Source organism: Dunckerocampus dactyliophorus, chromosome 7 (assembly GCF_027744805.1).
Source record: "Dunckerocampus dactyliophorus isolate RoL2022-P2 chromosome 7, RoL_Ddac_1.1, whole genome shotgun sequence".
NCBI lineage: Eukaryota > Metazoa > Chordata > Actinopteri > Syngnathiformes > Syngnathidae > Dunckerocampus > Dunckerocampus dactyliophorus.
This window is the reverse complement of record NC_072825.1, coordinates 26,164,706-26,188,972: the sequence shown is the minus strand read 5'-3', so window position 1 is coordinate 26,188,972 and position 24,267 is coordinate 26,164,706. Positions and strand designations below refer to the sequence as shown.

Sequence of the window (24,267 nt, the reverse complement as noted above, 5' to 3'; positions counted from 1 at the left end):
TGATTTTGGTCCAGCAGATGCTCACTGTCCTCACTGTCACGGATATGCGGAATCAACGAAACATTCAACAACAAACTCAGTTTAGTCGGAAATGTTCAATTTCAGGCAAAAACGGCAGGAAGAAGACAGGCATGCTCAATGAAATGCTGAAGAAATGCTGTATTTTACAGTAAATGTGCTATATTTGTTCACATAAGGAGTTAGGGTAGCACTTATACACAAGTACCATTACTTTTTGTATTCAATTTGACTAAATTTCCCCATATTCAAACACAAACAAACAATGAGCCATCAGCGGCTGATTAATTATTATCAACTAAAATGTCCCTGCAGCTTGTACAGTGATGCGGCTAAAACTACACTTCCCATGATGCTTAGAGTGCAGCTTCAGGAAGTAGTGAAGTGGACGCTCATGTCACATTTTGAAGTATCGTGTTTTGATCTGACAAATCTTAAGTTGGATCAAGTGCTGAATTACTACAGCTTCTCTTGGACTGCTCGAACCGCCAACCGTCCCTATTGTAACAGTTTGATTTTAGTGTAGGTTGATTGCTCATGCCTGGAAAGTGGGGCGCATGGATGACATCCTGTAAAGGCGACCGCTGTTGTGATACGCTGGGCTCACATGTTGTGTTGAACAAATGGAGCAATCACGGCCGCTCCAAAAGAGCACAAGTTTATGAGTTTTTGTCTTGTCAAAGAGTGACTTTAGACGCCCTACACTATCAACAAAAGGTTTTGAAAAAGCTGGACTATTGCGTGATGCAGAGGACAACTCAAGTAAAGGGCTAATTTGCCTCGACACGAAAGATGCCGAGAGCGGCAACAAAAGGGAGAAAGACTGATAAAGTGTGTGAAGAAGGAATTATGAGACTGTTCAATCGTGAAGAGAGTAGTTTTATGGAGAATGAAGACGGCGATGAATGACTTTTCTGGTCGGCCAGTGTTTAACTAGCCATATTACACGCACTGTTCAGCGCTGTTTGGAAAATAGCATTTATTTAATGAAAAGGTACGAAATATCCCATCTTACAACGTGGACACCTGCGGCTTATAGACAGGTGCGGCTTTTACGTACAAATTTGTTTTTCTCTGTAAATTCAGTGGGTGTAATATACTGGTGCACTCTACAGCCCGGAAAGTACGCTAATTGTCATTCCGCTGACATTGTATACAGTACTCTTATCTAAGCTGCTGTGGTAATTGTGTTGTATGTCTTGGCTATGACAACAACGTTTTCGTACAAGCACAAATCTTTCTTTTGTTGGCTAACAATTACAAAAAAATTAATTGGCTGCATTTTCTCAGTTGCTGTGGTAGAATACTGCCATGCTATGATTTTTCAACTTATTTTGCACTGAACAGGAAGTTACTTTGTGGACATTTTAATGCTGTGTAAGAAGACTAGTAGTTATGTTGTGGCATGCTACCAGTGCTTAGTTATAAATTGTCAATACTACAACACATTTTGACAAAAAAGGACCCATTTTTCATAGAAACGGCTCTGATATTTTATGTCGACATAAGCGGTCAAAGTTGTTGGTTATTGACGTTATTGGCTTACGGGTGTTGGTTTAATTTCGTGCAGCGGTAGATGCACATGGGTGTGCCTTGTACGCACATACGTGTATGATGCTTCCTGGGCTTGTACATTTTACATTTACTATGTCACCACATTGATGAACACATGCATTATAATGTGTGACTAAGTCAGCTGTGGTTGCTTTTTCAAGCTTCTGATTGGACAAAATGCGCATGACAGCAGTGAATGTGTTTTTATGTGGACAGAGATTTTTTTTTTTACGACAGCAAATTAGGGCCACATTGAAAAAAAAACAAGAATCTGAGATTTCGAGAATAAAGTCGTAAATTTATGAGAAAAAAGTTGTACATTTACGAGAAAAAAGTCCTAATATTACGAGAATAAAGTTTTAAATTTATGAGAAAACGAGTAATATCACGAGAATAAAGTGGGAACTTTATGAGAATAAAGTGGTAATATTACGTGTCATACGTGTCAGAGGGGAAAATAGAGCGAAGCTCTTCAGGAAGGAAGGAAACTTTCCACTTGCTTCAGGCAAGCTTTTATTTAGAACGTGACAGCAAAAGAGAGCAATTGAGGACACAAACAGATTAGCATGGCTAGCCCTTCTCACTTCCGCCCCCTCCACATGCCCAAGGCCAAAGGTCACATCAATCCCCGCTTTTCATAGCTGTCTCAGGCAATGCCTGTTACGACGGAGTATTAAAATAATCGGAGACTTTGAGAATAAAGTCGTAAATTTATGAGAAAAAATGTGTAACTTTATGTGAGACAGCTATGAAAAGGGGGGACTTGGCCTTGTGCATGTGGAGGGGACGAGGTAAGGAAGGCGGAAGTGCTTATCAGTTTGTGCTCAACTACTGTGTTTTGCTGCCACGTTGTAAATAAAAGCTTGCCTGAAGCAAGAGGAAAGCTTCCTTCCTTCCGTCCTCTGACACGTAATATTACAACTTTATTCTCGTAATATTATGACTTTTTGATTGTAAATTTATGGCTTTTTTCTTGTAAATGTACGTTTTTTTCTTGTACATTTATGACTTAGTCTTATTAATTTACCACTTTTTTTCTCGTAAATTTCGAGAAAAAAAGTCATAATTAATTTACAACTTTATTCTTGAAATCTCCGATTTAACACTCCGTTGTATTTTTTTAACTCCCCTCGTGTGTATGGAGGTTTTTTCAACAACTGAGTGCAGGTCGTGCGTTAAAAAATATCCGTGTATGTGTGGACATGGCTTTAATCCAAAATCCATACTAAATAAGCAGATGTATTTGTTCCACAGTGGAAAAGTGCTGTAGCTATTCCCACTCTGAGAAAGTGCACTGTACTGTACTTCCCCTTGAAGATCAATCAACTGATGTAAAAAAGGAAAAGGTATTTCCCGCCAATAATGATCAAAATGAGCAAAATAACATCAAATACGACCAGCGTGTCTTGTGAGGACGTGGAATATGAGCAAGCGGAGAGAGGTGGCGAGTGCGAAGGTGTGAAACCTCAAGTCCTTTCAAGTGGTCGACTGGCTTGTCTTCTCGCTCTGAGTGTCCTGCTTTCAAGTTGTGTCTTTCTCAGCGAATCCTTCTCTGTCTCGCTCATCAAGGACACGACTGCCGGTAATGCTCTCGCGTTCCATCACTGCCAGTAATACCCATCCCCCTTTTACCATCCCCCAAATACTCCTAATACGTATTACAAATTTACTTTGGGGTCATTTTGGATGTCTCTGATGACTTACTGGATAGTCTTTGCAACACTGACATACATGTATCCCTGACGTAGCAAGAAGCAAAACGTGCTCCTCTCCTGCTCCCCAACAAGCTACGACGTGTGTTGATTTGGGTGTTTGGGCTGCGTCGAACTGTGTCAGCTCGTCTGTGTGTTAGTGTGTCAGTGTGTGCCCTTCTTCCCTGGTGCCACACATCACCTGAAGGGCTTAGCACTGATTTTTCTGTTCCAAACAAAACGTAACGTACACGAGTTTGCCAATGGATGCATGCAGGACTAGCACCTGCGGTTTTTGCACATTCCCTGTGCTCTGTATTGCTGCTATGACAATTTGTTGTGAATCTTTTTTTATATCGGCCAACTTGCTTAGGTATCGTTTCATTTGTATTGCTGGTGTATTTCAATTAGTATTCTGTTCAACTTTCGTGTTACAAAATCATGTACCAATAAAAAGGAATTGTTTTTGGACAAACTGTGTATGTTTTCCATTTTTTAAGTGCCACTTCGGGCACCGTTTAACCATTTGGAAACTAACAATGTGGCACCGCTATCAGATAATCCAGAAACGATAGCCAACCCTGCAGCTGACTTGAATTCTAACGCTTCTGCTCGTCGATATAGTGAGATGGCAGATGTACAATGATGTGTGCATTGTCTTCAAAATCATCATGAATGTTCCTTTTAATCGACTGTGTGTGTTATAAGTCACACACACACAAAATGAAATCAGCACATCAGTCAGTAACTTCATGTTTTGTTACAAATAAGGTTTAAAAACATGAGATATGACACAAGCCAAAAAGCTCAGTTGTACAGTACAAGTCCATAAACCAGCCAGTTTTTGAAAAGCTTTACCCTGGCCAGAGTTGTGCAAACGCTCGCTTTTTGAGAACAAAAGCTTGCGTGTGGATGAGAGAAAAATATGTGTTTTAAAATATAATGTGTAACCAATGTTTAGTGTTGTTTTATATAACTAATTTTATAACTATATACAGTAATCTCTTGTTTATTGCGGTTAACTGGTTCCAGACCTGACAGTGATAAGTGAATTTCCACAAAGTAGTATGGAATGTTTTCATAGTTATGGCATAGAAAACCTGTTTACGATTTACAAAACACGATTTTTAACATTATTAGAGCCATCTAGACATCAAATAACACCACTATAGTCTCTTTACACTCCTATTACCCCAAATAGTAAATATGATCAGAGAAAATAAGATATTTAAAGGGGAGCTATTATGGTTTCCGTCTTTTCTGACCTATAAATGTTGTTACCATTTAGTCTTCAATGAATCTAAGACCATGTCTTTTAGACTGTGGGAGGAAACCGGAGTACATACAAACTGCACACAGAAATGTTTCATTCGAGATTGAAACCCACCCCAACAAGGGATAGGACAACTTTCTTTGATGGTACATTTAGAAATAAAAGTAACACCACAGCTGTAGGATCGAATGGCAATTAGTAGGAAATAAGCGCGTTACGGTACGCCATGTGTGCTTCGTCATCTTTAATACAAAGCTAAGATGTGGATGTTTTGCTCCGATATCTTAGCGTATTTTGACCTACACTGGATTAGTCTTAGCATCTTTACTGTACAAAATGTATCAAAGTGGCCCTCTCCCCCCAAAACAGTTTTTCTGCCTAGCCAACTCGTAATGGGTAGAACAAGTGCGCACTACAGGTGCTTTCATAGTGGAATGCATGAAAAAAAATCCAGAATCTGTCCAGAGGGATACACTGCGGTCGTCCACGTGCATTTTTAGTTGACTTGAAACAGTGTCGCAAGCCGAGAGAAAGAACAGTGGTCTGGATCAGTGGCCTCTCCTTTTCGCAATTTCAGGCTGTGATTGACAACTTCAAAACAACAGGAAATCCACCATGACCCGCAACCTTTCACTGTTCACGCGTTTGCACTCAAATACGTCTTCCAGCAACAGTTGCTGGCTACTATACAGTAAATGCATCACATTCATAGGACTAGGAGACCGTGAATACTTGACTTACGACCCTGCTTTTTACTCAAAGTTGAAGTGGAGATGAGACGCTACTCAAATTGTGTCCGTAAAACAGTTTGAATAAACAGATATAGCACTGAATTAGTACACCCTTGTCGGGTATGTAGAATACTTCTTGTCTAGCGGAGCAGTAGTATTGCATTATTAATTTACTGATTACTTAAGTGGCTCAGTAGAGAAAAAAAGAGGTTAGCAAAATACACTGCTGATCAAAATCGTAAGACTAGTTGGAGAATTGCAAGAATTGCACTGTTGGATCTTAAGGAGGTTCTAAGAAGAGCTTCAAAATGAAAAAGGAATAAATGGGAGAGAGACCACACAAAAAAAAAATGATTGCAAACAAGCATTAAAGTGAAATAGGCTGTTGATCAGCTGATCAAAAGTTTAAGACGGCAGCCTTAAAATGCAAAAATCTTGGCAGGAATGTGGAATGAATATCATTTTCTGCCAGTTATTCACACTGTCATGATCTCTTGATGGCAAAGGCAGAAAAGCTTTCTCTCTTTGAAAGTGGTTGGATTGTCGAGCTGCATAAGCAAGGCCTCTCGCAGCGCGCTACTGATGCTGAGGTCGGACGCAGTAAGACAGTCATTTCAAATTTCTTCAACGATCCTGAAGTCTATGGAACAAAAAAGTCAAGTGGCAGACCCAAAAAATCTCACCGGCCCTGAGTCGGAGGATCCCATTGGCTGTCTGTCAAAACACGGGACCTAGGCCCAAGTGAAGGTTGTTACTGGTGCCGAGGACAGTCCAATAACCATCAGACAGCATCTGCCAGAGAAGGCCTGGACTTTTCACGAGAGCACCAAACATGGGACATTGAAAGGCGGAAGAAAGTTTAATTTTCTGATGAGAAAAAATGTAACCTTGACGGTCCAGATGGCTTCCATCGTTACTGGCATGACAAGGAGATCCCACCTGAGATGTTTTCCACACGGCACAGTGGAGGGGCGTCCATCATGATCTGGGCTGCTTTTTCCTTTGATAGAACAATGGAGCTTCAGGTTGTGCAGGGGCGTCAAACGGCAGATGGCTATGTGGAGATGTTGCAGGGCTCGTCTGTGTGGTAGTGACTGGCTGGACAACGCTGCAGTTCACAGTGGACTTTTTCCAGAAGAATAAACTCACTCTTTTGGACCATCCTGCGTGTTCTGGTGGTCTAAATCCAACTGAGAACATTTGGGGATGGATGGCAAGGGAGGTTTACAAAAATGGACATCCGTTCCAGGCAGTGGATGCCCCCCGTGAAGCCATCTTCACCACCTGGAGCAACATTCCCACCAGCCTCCTGGAAATTATAGGGCCACCTCACAAGAACAAAATAAAAGGCTACAAGGAAAAAAGGCTGAGAGAAAAAGTTGAACTGCTGAATGAATGTTACAAAATATCACATGAAAGGTCCCCTATTAAGCATCCTTCATTTTGGGGGATTACATATAAAACCAATCTTATTCACTGATTTGATTTACCTCTGCAAAGGTCTGAGCAGTGAAAAGAGCAAAGCTACTAGGAAATAAAAATGACAGCATTCATGGCATTGGATGACCAGTCATTTTCAGTCGCTGTGCACTTTATTTTTTAGTAAGAGGTTCACATCAGGTCTGGAGTGGAACCTGTTATGCAGGTTTTGTTTGTTTTTGAAATGTGAAGACTGGTATCTTCAACGGTAAAGGGGTGGTCATCCAGTGCCATCATTTCTACTGTAATCACAGATCGCTTGTTAGCCCTTGTGCCATCTCTGGCAAACCTTGTGCATTTTTCAAACGCCGCGCCGATAGGAACAAACCCCGGCCGTCGTAGCGATGCTGGCGTTTCAGGTGGCCGATAGGGTTTGACGTGTTGAAGCGTAGGGGTGTCACAAGACCTCATCAGACTAAAACGTGACAAGATTTCTTGTTCAGAAGAAAAAGTGTCTCATGGGCACTTGGCCTGCGACGATAATAAATTAATTAATTAATCACACAATAGATGAAAATACTGTGATTGGTTGGCGACCGGTCCAGGGCGTACCCCGCCTCTCACCCAAAGTCAGCTGGGATAGGCTCCAGGATACCCCCGCAACCCTAATTAGGATAAGCGGCATAGAAAATGAGTAGATGGATCAATAATGAACTTGATCATTTTCAGTATATTGCCATGTGCATGTGTGTTTGTTTTCCTCATCTCTCGCCTCCAACAGGCAGGAAGAAAGTTCAGTCTGTGTGTTCCACAGAACAACGGTATGAACAGAGTGAGCCCTTTGTCAGTCATACAGTCTCTTTGTCTTGGTGGGTGGAGGTGCAGCCGCTAGCATACACACACAGTGCAGAAGAGTGTAGCATAGGAGAAATTAATATTGTCATATATTTGTAATATTTTATCATTCTACTTTTCTCTAACGTAATGTTAAAATCTTGGCTGGTCTCATAGACCCAAAAAGTGAAAAAGGGTTTTCCCCCTTCCTGATGTCCTATTTTTTTTGCACGTTTGTCACACTTAAATGTTTCAGATCATCAAACACATTTAAATGTTAGTCAATGACAACACAACTCAACACAAAACACAGTTTTTTACTATTATGGGAGAAAAAAAAATCCAACCCCACATGGCCCTGTGTGAAAAAGTGATCGCCTCGCTGTTAAAACAGAACTTAACTGAGATTAATTGAGATCTATCAGTCTGGAAAAGGTTATGAAGCCATTTCTAAAGCTTTGGGACTCCAGCGAACCACAGTGAGAGCCATTATCCACAAATGACCAAAACACGGAACAGTGGTGAACCATCCCAGGAGTGGCCGGCCAACTGAAATTACCCCAAGAGCGCAGGGACGCCCCGCCTTCACCCACCGAGACAAAGAGACTGTATAACGTGCCAAGGCGCATACACGTAGCAGAGATATCTTGCCACGTTTTAATCTTGCAAGATCTTGTGGCACCCCTGGGAAAAATATTACAATACAATATGAAAACTGCCAACGTGGCCCCTTCATCCTTCAAGTTTTCTCAGTGGAAAATGTCTGGACACCCCTGCATGTAGAAACTGCACCTTCAAAATACGCACTTTGTCTGATGAACCGGCTTGTTACTTGTTGCCACGGTGACCCTTGAGCACCTATTTTGGGGGTCTGCAATATTGGTGAACAAGCCAGGACACCTGTGGAGTAGCGTTAACATCTGCATCAGGTGCTAACTGTACAGTGCAGCTTGACGTTTTCTGGTCTAATACAGCGGCTTCCAAAAAAAAACAAAAAAAGAAGCTGATACCGTGCAAAATGTCATTAGCGGTGGGGTTTATAAGAGTGTACACACTAAAAGGAAATGAAATCACACAACACTCACAACTTTTGCACAACTTTTTGGCAAAGGTGCACGTGTGTGTGTGTGCGTGTGTGTGTGTGTGGGTGGGTATGCGTGTCTGCACGCAAGGGGGCATCGGATGGGGTGGGCCACTTTCAACTACTTCAGACAAAATTCACTCGTCAGCAGTCTGCACTTTGCACTGTAAATGGACAACAATAAACCCCAACTTTCCTGTGATGCAAGTTTAAGTCCCTGGTAAGAGTGTACAAAAAAACCACACGCAATTTACTACACACAGAAAATCTTTTTCTTAATTCAAAACGTATCTAGCGGTAATTTACAAAAATATCATGTTTAAATTGGTTCGTATTTGGATCTAGCGTTATTCCAAGAAAAACCCTTATTAACGTCTCTAATGTAGCTACAATATAACCTGGCTTTGTTTGTGTCGTTTGTGTATATACATTCATTTACACATTATACAGTATATACACAAAATACATTACAGAACAAAACGATGAAATGACTAAAACAACCCCTTATTCTGTCAGGTTTACTAAAATAAGACGGGCCTTTTGTTTTTAGAAGTTTAATATGATGCGCCATGAACTAACTGGCTTTTTTATACACCCCATAGAAAGCCATCCTCTTCGGAACACGATATGCACTTTTAATTTAAATACAACACGTATGTGCTGTGGCAACATTGATCATGATTGTTCAAAACTTTAATATCTGCACATAGCATACTCAACATTTGCATTTGAAAAAAGGAAAAGTTTTCGGAAAATAAGGGAAGTTCCTCCCCAAGTGTGGATTGTCATCCACAATACCAAAGAGGATTGTTTTTTTTGTTTATTTTTTATGAAAGTAATACGGGAAATTTACGGGAAGCTATTTAAAAGGGAGCGCGGCAGGGAAAACGTGTAAAATGCAGTAGTTTCTTGGGAACAACAGGGCAGTTGACAGGTATGGCACGCAGCTACAGGTGAATTTTTTTAGTCTGTTTTCTTTTGAGTAGTATTTCAAAATGCACTTCATCTGATTTTTAACAAGATATGCGACAACGGCAACACAATCTACAACACTCTATTAAGGGATGTGCAAAGCTTGTTTTTTAATTGGCCCTCGGCATATTGTAAAAATAAAATTCATTCAATAGACTCATTATTAATGAGTAGGGGTGAAAAAATATAAAAAATATATGGCAATATATTGCAATCTCCTACCTTAATTTCTACTACGTTACACTCTTCTGCACTCTGTTTGTATGCTAGCGGCCCCGCCTCCACCCACCAAGACAAAGAGACTGTATGACTGACAAAAGGCCGCAGTCCGTTCGCACTGTTGTTCTATAGAACGAGCGCGCCAAGGTGCTGAAACCAATGCACAAGGTGAACCTTCTTCCTGCCTGTTTGGAGGTGAGAGACGCGGAAAACAGACATGCATGCACATGGCAACGTAAGAAGCCCAGCAAAATGATGGAGCTCATTTTCATTTATTGTGTGATTGATTCATTTATTTATTATTGTCCCAAGCCTAGTGCCCACCACACATTATTTTCTGAACGAGAAATCTTGTCACATTTTAATCTTGCAAAACATTGTGGCACGAGATCTCGTGACACCCCTATTAATGAGACATTCAGTGTTATTAGATAATACAGCAGCGCCCCACTTTTGAATGGCAAATGACAAAAACACGCAAATAATTGATACGCCCATAAAAATGTCTATTTTTGACACATGGCCCCCGCTGCTCAACATTTACAATAAAAGTGAGTTGTAATTATTAGATTACATTCAGCTGCACAACCCTCCCCTTCTCTCTTCAATTGCCATTGATCACTCACAATGCAATCCAGGTTTAAGCCCTAAATATGCCTCACACACTTAAACTCATTTGAAGTATAAAATGGATAGGCACTCACTACTAATTAATGTAAGGCGCATTCAAGGACCGCAGGAAAAATTGCGAAATCTCAACGCATGACAAGAATATTAGCAGTGCAGCATAAAGACATAAACATGTAAAAAAAGCTGTGGGTTGTCTCGCAGTGGTACAGGTATGCTATACATTTTTACCGACTGGGCATGGGCTGGTTGCCGGTTTCAAGGTATACCACGGCATAGAAAAAGGTCACGGTTTCAAAACCACTAAAATTGTCCCTCGTAGCATTCCAGCGCTATAAGAGAACGTGTTGGTCCAGCGCGGCCCCTATGTGGAAATACTTTGTCACGTCCTGTGTTATTCCTCGTAGTCGGAACTGAGCTTCGGTGTGTTGAAACCGCAGGCGTGCGAGTGTTTTTTATTATTTATGTTGTGACCCGCTCGAGCCACTTGATTGCATTTATTTGCATTTTGCTTTTCTTTTTTTTTTTTTCCTGAGAAAATATTTATTGTGTTGTTTTGCAAAATTAGCTACAGGAGACTGCTTTGAAAACTGCATCTCATTTATTTATTATTTCTTTATTTTGAAAGAATTCAGTTATTTTTGTTATTTATTCTAAATACACATACATGTCGCACTTTCATCATGTTGTATTCTACGGTTTAACTTTGTTTCTCTTCATTTCCATAAAGGTATTTCAAAATAACACATTTTACAGCTGTAATTATAATACTGTCAAACCGTGATATTTTTGCCTAAGGTTATGATACCGTCAGAATTTCATACCGGCCGCTGCCCACTATCGACTCATGGTGAATGAGATGTGTTTTCTGCGGAAGAAAATTACCTGCGTTAGGAGAAAAAAAAAGAATTCTCCTTTTTACAAAAAATCTGCAAATGTGCGGGGCCGTGAATGCTGAATAGCGAATCTGCGAGGATCCACTGGACACTAATTTGCTTTGTCACCTTTGTCAGAGCTCACATGCGGATGTTTTGTTCAGATATCTGATCATAATTCCCCTGCATTGGGTTAGTCTTATCCAGATGTCCGAGTCCTGGACATCTTTTGCCATATTTCAGAAAGGAAATGTGTCAGCTGCCAGATTGGACGCTTTGATGTGAAGCACTTTGCTTAAGACGTTGCATCGCAAGAAAGGAAATCCTCTCAGATGAAGATAACGCAAGTACAGATCTACTCCGGAATCCCCCCGACCCAAATGCAAGAAAGTCTTAACAATTATCTCCTCTCCCCTGTGTGGTACACGTGTGATGTTTTATTCCATCACAGTGTATATATTTTATATTTACTACGTGGTTGTTGCATGATAGGAATATTATCACCACTTCCTGTGCAGATTGTTAACTGCGCGCTTGCAGGCCACAACATTAGGTACGCTGGCACAATCTCATTGTCAGAGTTTCTGCCTTCACAAAGATAATAAAGTTGAGTAAAGTTGTCATTTACCAGGATGCTTGTCATTGTCGTTGCAGTGTGCAACTGCAATGCATCATATTGAGAGCTGTTTCTAATGTTATGGTGACCTAAAAAGAGTCAATATGTTAGGAACAGCTCTCAGTATGATGTAGTACAACACTGCAAAATCAGTAATTCAAAAAAACATGATCATTTGTTGATTATTTACAAATATTTACAGGCTATTCTTGTATTGATTACCAGTTTATGAACACAGAATACACAGATTCTTATTGTTAACAATAATATATCTTTCTTTATCTACAGTGGTGGGAAAAAGGGTTTGCTCCCTTCCTGATTTCTTATTTTTTTGAATGTTTGAAACACTTACATATTTCAGATCATCAAACAAATGTAAATATTAGTCAATGACCACACAAATGAACACAAAATGCAGTTTTTAAATGAAACTTTTTATTATTAAGGGAGAAAAAACTCCAAACCTACATGGCCCTGTGTGAAAAAGTGATTGCCCCCTAAACCTAATAAGTGGTTGGGCCACCCTTAGCAGCAACAACTGCAATCAAGCGTTTGTGATAACTTGCAATGAGTCTCTTACAACGCTGTGGAGGAATTTTGGCCCACTCATCTTTGCAGAATTGTTGTCATTCAGCCACATTGGAGGGTTTTCCAGCATGAAGCGCCTTTTTAAGGTCATGCCACAGCATCTCAATAGGATTCAGGTCAGGACTTTGACTAGGCCACTCCAAAGTCTTCATTTTGTTTTTCTTCAGCCATTCAGAGGTGGACTTGCTGGTGTGTTTTGGATCATTGTCCTGCTGCAGAACCCAAGTTGGTTTCAGCTTAAGGCCACCAACAGTTGGCCGGACATTCTCCTTCAGGATTTTTTGGTAGACCGCAGAATTTATGGTTCCATTTATCACAGCAAGTCTTCCAGGTCCTGAAGCAGCAAAACAGCCCCAGACCATCACACTACCACCACCATATTTTACTGTTGGTATGATGTTCTTTTTCCGAAATACAGCGTTACTTTTACACCAGATGTAATGGGATTTCTGGCTAAATTGAGACGAGCCTTAATGTGCTTTTTGTTCAGCAGTGGTTTTGGTCTTGGAACTCTGCCATACAGGCCGTTTTTTCCCAGTGTCTTTCTTATGGTGGAGTCACGAACACTGACCTCAACTGAGGCAAGTGACGCCTGCAGTTCTTTGGATGTTGTTGTGGGGTCTTTTGTGACCTCTTGGATGAGTCGTCACTGCGTTCTTGGGGTCATTTTAGTTGTCCAGCCACTCCTGGGAAGGTTCACCACTGTTCCATTTTTGGCCATTTGTGGATAATGGCTCACACTGTCTTTAGAAATGTCTTTATAACCTTTTCCAGACTGATAGATCTCAATTAATCTCAGTTAATTTATGTTCTAACAGGGGGGGCAATTACTTTTTCACACAGGGCCATGTAGGTTTGGAGTTTTTTTCTCTTTATAATTAAAAGTTTCATTTAAAAACTGCATTTTGTGTTAAGTTGTGTTGTCATTGACTAATATTTACATTTGTTTGATGATCTGAAACAGTTAAGTGGGGCAAACATGCAAAAAAAAAAATCGGGAAGGGGGCAAACACTTTTTCGCACTGCTGTATTCTTTTAGCGCATATGGGTGAGCTGGAGCCCATCACAGCTGACTTCAGACATGTACAACATGGACTGGTCTCCTGTCAATCACAGGGCATTCCAAATAAAAATTAAAAGCTACATACAGTATAATAATAATAATAATAATAATAATACATGTAATTTTGTGGTTAGTATATATTGAATATTTTTATACATTTGATTATTTGCATTGCATGTACCTTGATCAAACCTTACAGCAGGCAAATTCTTTACATTTATTTATGATTGGTGACTCGTGGGAATGCAGTGACAATAAATTACACTAAAAATACGCAGATACATTTATGAAACATTTAAATTGTGTGGCTAACACTTGATATTTGCTACCTCCTGTGTGGCACATTAAACTGACTCATTTCACTGGGCAAAATGGAAAATCTTAAAAACAAGCAAATCACGCACGACTATATTCTGTACACACACACTGGAAATAACTCCAGTCTCAGTTGTCAGTTGTGTAATGTAACTCAGTCTATATAAAGACACTCCTCTGGAAAAAAAGAGCATTTTATCATGCACTACCTACTGTAAATCAAATTTGAGAAAAGATTCAAATCTAAATGCAGATTAGACAAGTGCTAATCAATGACCGCAACAGTCTCCGCTCTTGATTTCAAGATTAGAGACTATACATTTCATTCCAATGATCAAACATCTTATATTCCACACACACACACATACACACACACGCGCGCGCTACAAAGAATGCCTACCTCGCATCATCTTCACTCATCCACTTGTCTCAAGACGTTTGTCCCACTTTCACAAAATCACTTTTCCTCTCACTTTGTCTTTCTTCTGCCGTGCACCACCTCTTCCTACCATTATTAGAGGCTGCTGAAGGTGGTGTACACCCCCTGCAGCCTCACATCATCTGTGTGTGTGCGTGGGTGTGTGTGTGTGTGTGTGTGTGTGTGTCTGTGTGTGTGTCACCTTCCTTGTCAGTGTGAGGGACACAAAAAAAAATGGGACTGTCCCCCAATCTTTTGAAAGAGGGACTTTTTCCCTCAAACCTTTGTTGTCGTCTTTCACCCCGCTCACGCTTACACGCACGCTGCACCGCTTGTCACAAAAAAGACTTTTTAGTGCGACTTTTCATTGATGTTTGTGGAAAAAGTTGATCAAAAAAATGTCAGACCGCACTGCCACTGAAGTGCAACAAAAATGCTATCAGTGGAACAAAACTATTTTTTGATAAAACAGTCATATCATTGAATTCAAAACATTATTAGTATTTTTTTTAAATACAAAAAAGTATTAAAAAACAGGCTTTACAATGAATTGACTTTGTACAAATAATTGTCATACCTGAAAAAGGTGTTTATCATTCCTGAAGGGCGTATGTCATATTTTTGTAAATGTTCAAGTCTGCACTTAAATTACGGTAAGTCTTGTTTCATTTCAAATCCAATAAGCTGTTGTGTATTTCGACATAATCATTAAAAACTATTTCTGGGCCTAAATGTACACTAATTATGACTTCAGTGTTTCCCATACATTTATTTATTTGTGGCAGCCTACCACAAATGGATTTGGCGTGGCTTGTGGCTGTGTTGGGCAAATTACTTTTAAATATGTTGTTTTTATATTTTATATTCTCACACATGCAAATCGGTTCTCATCGTTGACTTAGAAGAGCCGTTCACAAACATAAAAACGCACAACATTTCATACAAATGAATGAGATTAGTCGTTACTCGTTACGTGGGGGTATGTATCCTAACTCCACTCTGACTTCCCACGCCGCACACGTTCAAAGCGAAAGACAGGAAGTGTTTCTTGCGTCGTGCATTTACTCCGTAATCAAATACAAGCTTTCACAAAAAGACAAGTATTCACCGCGGGAGCAGAGATTCAGTCGTGCAGGGAACCCCCACAAGCCTGGGGCGTGTGCTTTACCGTTACTGTGAAAGGTGAGGTGTAGAAGCGTGCAGAAAAACTCCACAAGTGTGCAGCTTTTCACAAGCGGGAGAAAGAGAAAGTGGAGAAAGTGCTAAGAAGACAGAGCCTGGAGACACTCTAGCGTCAGTACATTTTTTTTCTTTAGACATAACTGAAGCCAGCTTAGCACAGATGTGTCCGAAGTGTCATCTTTGGCCTGCAACTTGCTTTTATTGGCCCTAGATATCAGAAAGCAGAGAATTGACCTACATGGATTGGTTTCAGTATTTATGGCTGGCCACCGCAGGTAAATGAATGCATGGGAAACACTGAAAGCGGTTCCCGGCATACAAAAACACGGGACACCCCTGGCTCAGCAGGTTGGCTTTTCTTGACTTGTCTCAAGGTGCTGCACCTCACACACAAATGGAACGTCACGCTAGTTAAGATGAATTGCTTTAAACGTTCTGTAGTGTCATTTGTTCAGCAGCGAATAAATGCTTCCTCTTCAACATTTGCTGGTGTTGTTACTAAAAAGGACGCCTGAAAGCATGCAGATGATGTGCACAATTACATCTCCGCTCAATGCTGCACAAAAATCTAACCTCATTCCATATACAGCTGCACTGACGTCCTCCGATATAAATAAAACTTGTTTTTTTGTCACCATTGTACCACCTGACACACTCGATGTGGTGTTGGTTTGGGTATTTGGATGACACGCCCAGGTGTGTTGTGGCAGAGCAAAAAAAAAAAGTAAAGAGGAGATGCTATCGCGGTGTTGCGTAGTCAGATGTCACAAAGCGGCAAAGCTCCTGTTGTATACATGAGTGGGGTGTGGGGAGGGGGTTTGTTTGAGGCGCAGGTGCAACACACAGCACCCACTCCCTTGCTGTGTCCAATAGCTCAACTCCAACCACGCCACAGTGTGCGTGTGTGTCGTTATTTTCTGTCAATCTCTCAGCAGGTGCAATTGATAGCTTCCCTACCTAAGACGTTAACCACATTGCATGCAAAAATATCTAGCACAAGCACGAGCAATGTCCTTACCACACACACACACACACACACACACACACACACACAGTTGTACTTACTCAAATGAGTCTTCTTGGACACGTTTCCTCCTGAGGATAACACACATGCACAGTTAAACACTTGAAGTCTCCAATAGGTTTAGTTACACACATGCAATGTGCATGTAAGTGTATTTATATGCGCCACATTTACAGCTTGCACTTACACCAACTGACAAATCTGCATACTGGACCCAAGCATTACTTTTTAACTCTGCTTTCAGGTTTGATTGGTGATTTTTTTGGTGATTTATGGCCAGTGCTCATTGTTTTTGTTTTTTTAGTTAGCCAGCTGTTTGTCCAAACAGGAAGTGACGTCTCCTTGCTATCGTTATGTTACAATGTGTGTTAAAAATCTTATTTACGTCCTGTTCCTCCATTCAGTCATCCATTTTCGATGCTGCTTGCCCTCATTAGGGTGACGGGAGTATGCTGGAGCCTATCCCAGCTGACTTTGGGAGCGAGGTGGGGTACACCCTGGACTGGTTGCCAGCCAATGGCAGGGCACATATAGACAAACAACCATTATTTACGTCCTGTTTTAAAAATGCATCCATATCTTCATTTAGATGAATTATTATATGTTTTACTTTAACAAATGGATTGTACCCAAATGAATGAGTATCCGACAACTTCTGTGCTATTTGATCCATACATTACAATATCCACAATACATGAGCATAGTTTATATCAGTCCATTTTAAAAGCACGTTTAAGTTACAACATGTATTGTTATTGACACGTATTGCTAAGTTCACGCACAGTTTTTGTGTTTATGGCAAGTGTTTGAGTTGTTTTTTTTAGCTAACTAGCTAGCTAGTGAATACAGGGCTGGTATTTAGTGATGTGCGGATCGATACTTCCGGTACCAGCTACACATGATCTGAAATCGATTCTCAAATCAAAATATCGATACTTTCCACACTTCAGTCATTTGAGGGAATGTTTGAAGCGTTTGTCTGTTGCAACGTTGGAAATGGGGCTATGTGTGAATTGTAAATAAAGTTTTTATTCTTGAAGTAGTTCTTAAAAACTAATAATTTATTTCAAAGGTTTTATTTTCTTTAGTTATTTTCTTTTTTATTGTTTAAAATACCATTTTCACATATTTTATATGATTTTGTCCTGTTTTTCTCTTGTTGTATAGTAGCTTGGCGAGATTGTAAATCATTTAATTAACCAATTAATTGAACTTTGTATACTTTTTTGTGAAATGAAAGCACGAAAACATTTAACACTGACGTGCCGTCCGTTTAGACGTGTTCTTTCATTTTGCAATTATTGTATCTTCTTCCTTTAAAAAAGGTCAAATTCTAGCAAAATATTAGTTTCAGTGGAAGACACGCCACAAAACTGCTGTATCAGTCGCTCTACATAAAATTGTGACGCGTACGTAGTGGTCGCCACTTTAATTGTTGTATTGTTGTATTATAGTAAAAACCAGCGTCAACTATTGCTGTATTGGTGTCACGTGATCAGTCGTTGGTCCGGAAGTGTATCTTTAACCTAGGAAACATTCGAAATAGCACGTATTAGCTGCGATGGCCGAGTGGTTAAGGCGTTGGACTTGAAATCCAATGGGATCTTCCCGCGCAGGTTCGAACCCTGCTCGCAGCGTTTTGGGGACAAGTCGTTTCACTTTGTATGTAAATGTCACACAAACAACGCTGTGGTTTGTCTTTCTCGACTTAGAAGCAACGTGGTGGGTAGTCGATCATTGACTGCTATTGTTACATAACCACACAGCACACTGCTAATGACATCTGCTGCACCCGTTTATGTTGTTGATATTACTGTACAGTATGTATACACTGCTATATACAGACCCTTTCCAAAAAATTAGAATGTCATGGAAAAGTTGTTTAATTTCCATAATTCCATTCAAAAAGTTAAACTTTCATAGATTATAGATTCAGGGCCCACAATTTAAACGATTTCAAGTATTTATTTGTTTATTTTTACATAATTTGGGCTTCCAGCTCATTAAACCCACGAAAACAGGAATTCAAAAAATTTGAATACTGTGAAGAAATCAGCCCAAATTTTGCAGGGCATGAATGTTTTAAACTGAGTGTCACACACTAATCATCTACTAAACTCAAATCACCTGCACAGGCTTCCCCAGGTGTCATTAAATTGCTTCAGTTTGGTTCAATTGTCTCAGTTCGGTTCAATATGGGGAAGACTGCAGACATGACAACTGGCCAGAAGACCATCATTGATACCCTCCATAGGATGGGTAAGCCACAAAAGTTCATAGCTAAGGAGGCTGGTTGTTCACAGAGTGCTGTGTCCAAGCATATCAATGGAAAGTCTAGAGGAAGGCAAAATGTGGCAGGAGAAGATGCACCAGCAAAAGAGATGACCATGGGCTTCAGTGGATTATCAAACAGGGAAGATTCAAGAATCTGGCAGAGATCCAGAAAGAGTGGAATGAGGCATTCAGACGCATCCGGGAGATGGGCTACAACTGTCGGGTTCCTCGGGTCAAGCCACTTCTGAACCTGAGCCAACGTAGGAAGCGTCTCCACTGGGCAAACGAGAAGAAGGACTGGACTGTTGGCCAGTGGTCCAAGGTCCTCTTTTCCCATGAAAGTAAAGTGTGCCTTTCATTTGGGAATCACGGTCCAAGGGTTTGGAGGAAGACGGGTCAGGAACAGAACCCAAGCTGCCTGCGGTCCAGTGTGAAATATCCACAGTCCGTCATGATTTGGGGTGCAATGTCCGGTGCAGGTGTTGGTAAACTCTGCTTTCTTAAATCCACGGTCACCGCAACAGTCTACCAGAATGTTTTAGAGGACTTCATGATTCCTTCTGCTGAGGATCTGTATGGAGATGCAGATTTCATCTTCCAGCAGGACCTGGCCCCTGCCCAAACCGCCAGAAGCACCAAAACCTGGTTTGATGCCCATGCCATCACAGTGCTTGACTGGCCAGCCAACTCACCGGACCTCAACCCCATTGAGAATCTATGGGGTAATCTCAAGAGTAAAATGAGGGGCACCAGACCCAACAACAAAGAAGAGCTGACATGAAGCATCAAGGAAATCTGGGCTTCCATAACTCCCAGGCAATGCCGCAGGCTGATTGCTTCAATGCCACGTCGCATCGAGGCAGTGATTAAGGCAAAGGGATTCCCAACCAAGTATTGAAGATTGACATATCGTTTTGAAAGTACCATATTTTGATTGATTTGATGTGATCCTAATTTCTTTCTTTTTTTTCCTGCAAAAACTGAGAAGTAAATGGTGATTTCTTCACAGTATTCTAACTTTTTGAATTCCTGTTTTCGTGGGTTTAATGAGCTGGAAGCCCAAATTACGTAAAAATAAACAAATTAACACTTGAAATCGTTTAAATTGTGGGCCCTGAATCTATAATCTATGAAAGTTTAACTTTTTGAATGGAATTATGGAAATTAAACAACTTTTCCATGACATTTTAATTTTTTGGAAAGGGTCTGTGTGTGTATGTATATATGTATATATATATATATATATATATATATATATACACACACACACACAGTACTGCATATAGTTTATAAAGCCAGGTCAGAAATTCTCGGCTTTGAATGCGTTTACTTATTTCTGTCAAAATGTTTACACTATCCGAAATATCTTTACTTATTCTGACTTATTTCATTTTATATTCATCACTAATAATGTTTATTCTTGTTTTATTAACACTTTAACATCTTTATTTCTTCATTTTCCGGCTCAATATCTGTAATGTGTCTCACTTAAATGACCTGTATTACCTTAGATACCTTTATATTCAAATCCTATTGTAACACTTCCTGAAGGCAAAATCATACAGTGATACCAAGTTAAAAAAAAAAAGCTAAGTTCATGCGCAAAAAAATTATTTATTACTCATCATTTGCCTTTCTCATTTAAAGATCCTGCAAAATATGCACGTCAGAGTTGCAACGCATTTATTTGTCTGCGCATTTCACACAGAACATGTAGGATCTCGCCCCAACTTGCGTGCGCAATGATACGTAGGTTATTAGATGTGCAACCATGTTAGCACCGGGGTCTTGTGTGACGTATGAAATACGTGTCCAACAGTGCCACCCGCTTTCAACAAAGTCTCCGGTGTTGTGGGACACACTTCCGCACAGGCTCCGTGCCGCCTCTATTACCGCTCTGATATTCTGAAGGACCTTCATTCTGTGCTGGTGCCGTTCGAAAAGAAACAGCCACACCACAACTAGCCGGGAAAGGCCAGCATTTGTGTGAAAGGTGGCGTTCACATTGCAGAGGGAGATTGTTGGTGCCTGAGAAGTGACTCGCTTCACGTTAAGAAAACACAGGTGACTATGCGGTGTACATTGTCTTCTTTTGACTTTTGAGGCATGCTTTTTCCAGAAAACTGTGGCAAAAAAATGTGGGTTTTACATCAAAAGATGAATATGAGACCAGAGAGCAACATTTCACTTTTTATTTCCAGGAATTTACATCCAGATCGGATGCACAACTTAGAAGACAGCACATTTTCCTTGAACTCATCCCATTTTTCATATGAGCATGTGACTGAGAAGTGTGTTTTGTTGCCCAGGTGTGTCCAATTGCTTTGCTTATTTAATCAGTAAATAGCAATGAATGTCTACGCTCAGTTTCAGATTGAATGGAATAGGTTTTTCCTGTGCAGACTACATTTTCAAGGTGAAAACGATTCGAGTGAGGATAGAGCGTCAGGAGATGCAGAGGGCGGCCTATAGCACCCTATGATAGTAAGAGTCTGACCAAGTGCAAAATTCAACCTCAGGGCAAGGACTTCGAATTGTTTAGTTATAGAGAGGGAGGATAGCAGGGTAATGTTATATTTATTTTTAATATAAATAGCTACACCACCACCTTTCCTTGGGCGATCGCATCGAAAGACATTATACCCACTAATTGCAATATCTTTGTCCGTTATTGATTTAGTGAGCCAAGACTCTGACAAGAAAAGGATATCTGTATTCGTCGATTGGACCCAAATTTTGACAAGATCCAGTTTAGGGACCAGACTTCTTACATTTAAATGTAATAGACCAAGGCCGGATCGAGCCTTGAATTCATCGGGAGTGCTAATGTTATTCAGGCCTGGCCCTGGATTTGGCTGGACATTCCCTGAGAGCAAGAGTAAAAGCAAAATAAGATAAGAAGATTTTTTCCTAGTAATACATGATGCCACAATGATATTATTTGGCCTCACAAGCATAAGAGGTGTATCTTCAGTGAGGGTAAAACAGGTTTTTAAGACAAAAGAGCACCATAAACAGAGCTGATTAAAATCAATTTGAAGTAATCCATGAGATAGTAACAGTGACAGATTCGGCAAATTAAGAAGAGCCAATGACCCAGTGTCTGTGACAGAACTTGGCAGCCACAGTGGTGGACGAGGCACCTGGTCAGGTACACCACCACAACTGTGAAACACTAATCCAGGGGAAAGCACGAAAGACAGCAACAGAAACAGTGTCAGTGTCATTGTTATTGAATGAGATGAGTATATTTAGCCAGTATATTTAGCCAGCAGCCGGCCCTCCAATTCGCCGATCGGAGCTAACGCACAAGCCAATGTCCGCACCCAAGCCGTAGCCTATCTCCTGGGACCGAGGAGGCTAGCTCACCACTGAGCGCTAACAAGCTGGTTGTTCGTCCGGCCAGTAGTTGTAACTTCCGGAGTCCGCTGCTAGCTACGAACAAGCTAGTAAGACAACATGAAAACCAGAGAGCAGTCTATGGGTGAATAACAAGTAATTGTGAATGTGAGACACGATGGAAGATCAATCAGAAGCATTGCACAAACATTAGTCATAGCCACTAAAACCATTGGAATGTTCTGAAGAAGAAAGAAACCGCTGGTGTAACATGGAAAACGTCAGAAGTTGATGGCAGAAACATTGTGACGGATGTAAAGAAAGACCCTAAAACAACTGTTGATGACATCAGCAACCACCTGTAGAGGGCAGAAGCAAAGGTATTACTACCGTAAATCACCGCGTATAAACCGCACCCGTGCATTAACCACACCCCCATTTTCGGGCTCACGGCAGGGGAAAAAAAAAAAGTTTAGTTCATAAATGCTTGCCAACTCTTTCATCTCAAATCATCATGCGTAAAGGTACTAAGTAATTTCAAAAAGAAGAAAGAAGAAATCTGCCGTCCATCAATTCATCTGCAATGGAATTCATGTAAGAAAAGTTTCCCGTCAACTTGCCGATGACGTCCGCTCTCCAACGCCGGATGACTGACTCGTCCACACCGTGCTGCCGTCCGGTTCCCAAACTCTTCTGCATACCGGCAGACAGAGAGTTTGAACGTTGCGGTGAAAGATCCTCGTGGCATTTTGAGAGGGTACAGGCCCGGTCACACCGCCCGAACTTTGCTGTAGCGTCCCTTGAACGGTAGGAAGAGGGGGCCGAATTTCGACAACGCCCGTCACCGGGCACAAAATGGGAAAAAAAAATAGAAAACACGGGCCTTGTCCTAGCGGTGCACCGCTGAAGCCGGCGTTGCTTTAGCCTTGATTTAACGGTAGCGAATGTTGGTTTAGCGGTGACGCGAGCGGCGTTCTGCGCATGCGGATCAGTTATCCATGTATTGTACATAACACATAACGCTGCATTGCTTCAGTGTGAATTTGAATAAACTCCAAGGTTGTATTGTATTTTACATTGGAAGCTAGGTTAGCTTCAGTGTATATAGAGATGGCTTCACTGTGTCAAAATACAGACAGCCGTCAGATAAGTTAGTTGCATACACAAGCATTTTCAGCAACTGTACAGCAGAGGGCGCTAAAGTCAAAGCAACTGTCTGACCCACAGACGACTATTCTAAAATGGACTTCTAGTCAATTTCTCCCGTACCGAGTCTGGTCACAGACCTGTCATCGTGTATAAACCGCACCCTGATTTTTTGCTCCTTACCAGTGGGAAAAAAAAAGTGTGGTTTATACACCGTGATTTACGGTAACTACTGTTCATAGAAGACTTCATAAACAAAAGTACAAAGGCTACGCCAGAAGATGCAAACCACTCATTAGCAAGAAGAATAGGAAAGCCAGGCTGGAATTTGCCAACAAGTACAGAGATAAGCATCAAAACTTCATCAGCCCATAAAACTTTTGTCACAGAAGTTAGTATAGTACAAATCAAACACGTTGCTTCTGCAGCGTCATCTACCCGATGTACATAAAGGGTCCAGGGACCTTGCTGCTGTACAAACGCAGAACACAGTTGGCCACAGGAACCTTTTAGTTCCAGGAAATTAATGTTCCCGCACATTTGGTAGAAAAGCAGCTAAAGTCCCAACAAAAGCAGGATCTGAGCCCTCAACCCTTGAGTCCAATGTCCAGCCCCAACGTGGACTGAAAGCAGCACCAAGCCACCGCTGCAAGCAGGGTTCAAAGATCCCATTGGAGTTCAAGTCCAATGCCTTAACCACTCGGCCATTGCAGCTACTGCTGATCATCGCCATCACAGAGCTGCTCTTAAAAGATCCTGGATGCTATGAGGTACGTTCAAAAGGAGAGCACAAGCAAAGCAGCGTAGAGCAAAAAGATGCAAACTCGAGACAAATGCACAAACACCCACAACCGCCACCAAAACCATCGCAGTCATCACCTTAAAAAGAGCCTCGACAGTGTGACGAAATACTTAGCAACCACACTGAAACTCTACGTTAACCAGATTTAAATCGACACCACAGAACTTCCAGTATGATGTCTTTAATGTAAGTTCTCAACCAATCCA

General features: G+C 41.0%; 1 protein-coding gene and 1 non-coding gene across 2 annotated transcripts in view; one reads left to right on the top strand and one right to left on the bottom strand.

Moving 5' to 3' along the window:
• The window catches only part of rorc (RAR-related orphan receptor C), a 37,100-nt gene that overhangs the window by 10,256 nt on the left and 2,577 nt on the right, over positions 1-24,267 (bottom strand). The window contains exon 3 of the mRNA XM_054781060.1: positions 16,542-16,571. Within this exon, the coding sequence (XP_054637035.1) occupies positions 16,542-16,571 (30 nt within the window). The remainder of the gene's footprint in view (positions 1-16,541; positions 16,572-24,267) is intronic.
• On the top strand, positions 18,056-18,137 carry trnas-uga (transfer RNA serine (anticodon UGA)). The gene has a single exon. It is a non-coding gene; the product is annotated as a tRNA-Ser (tRNA).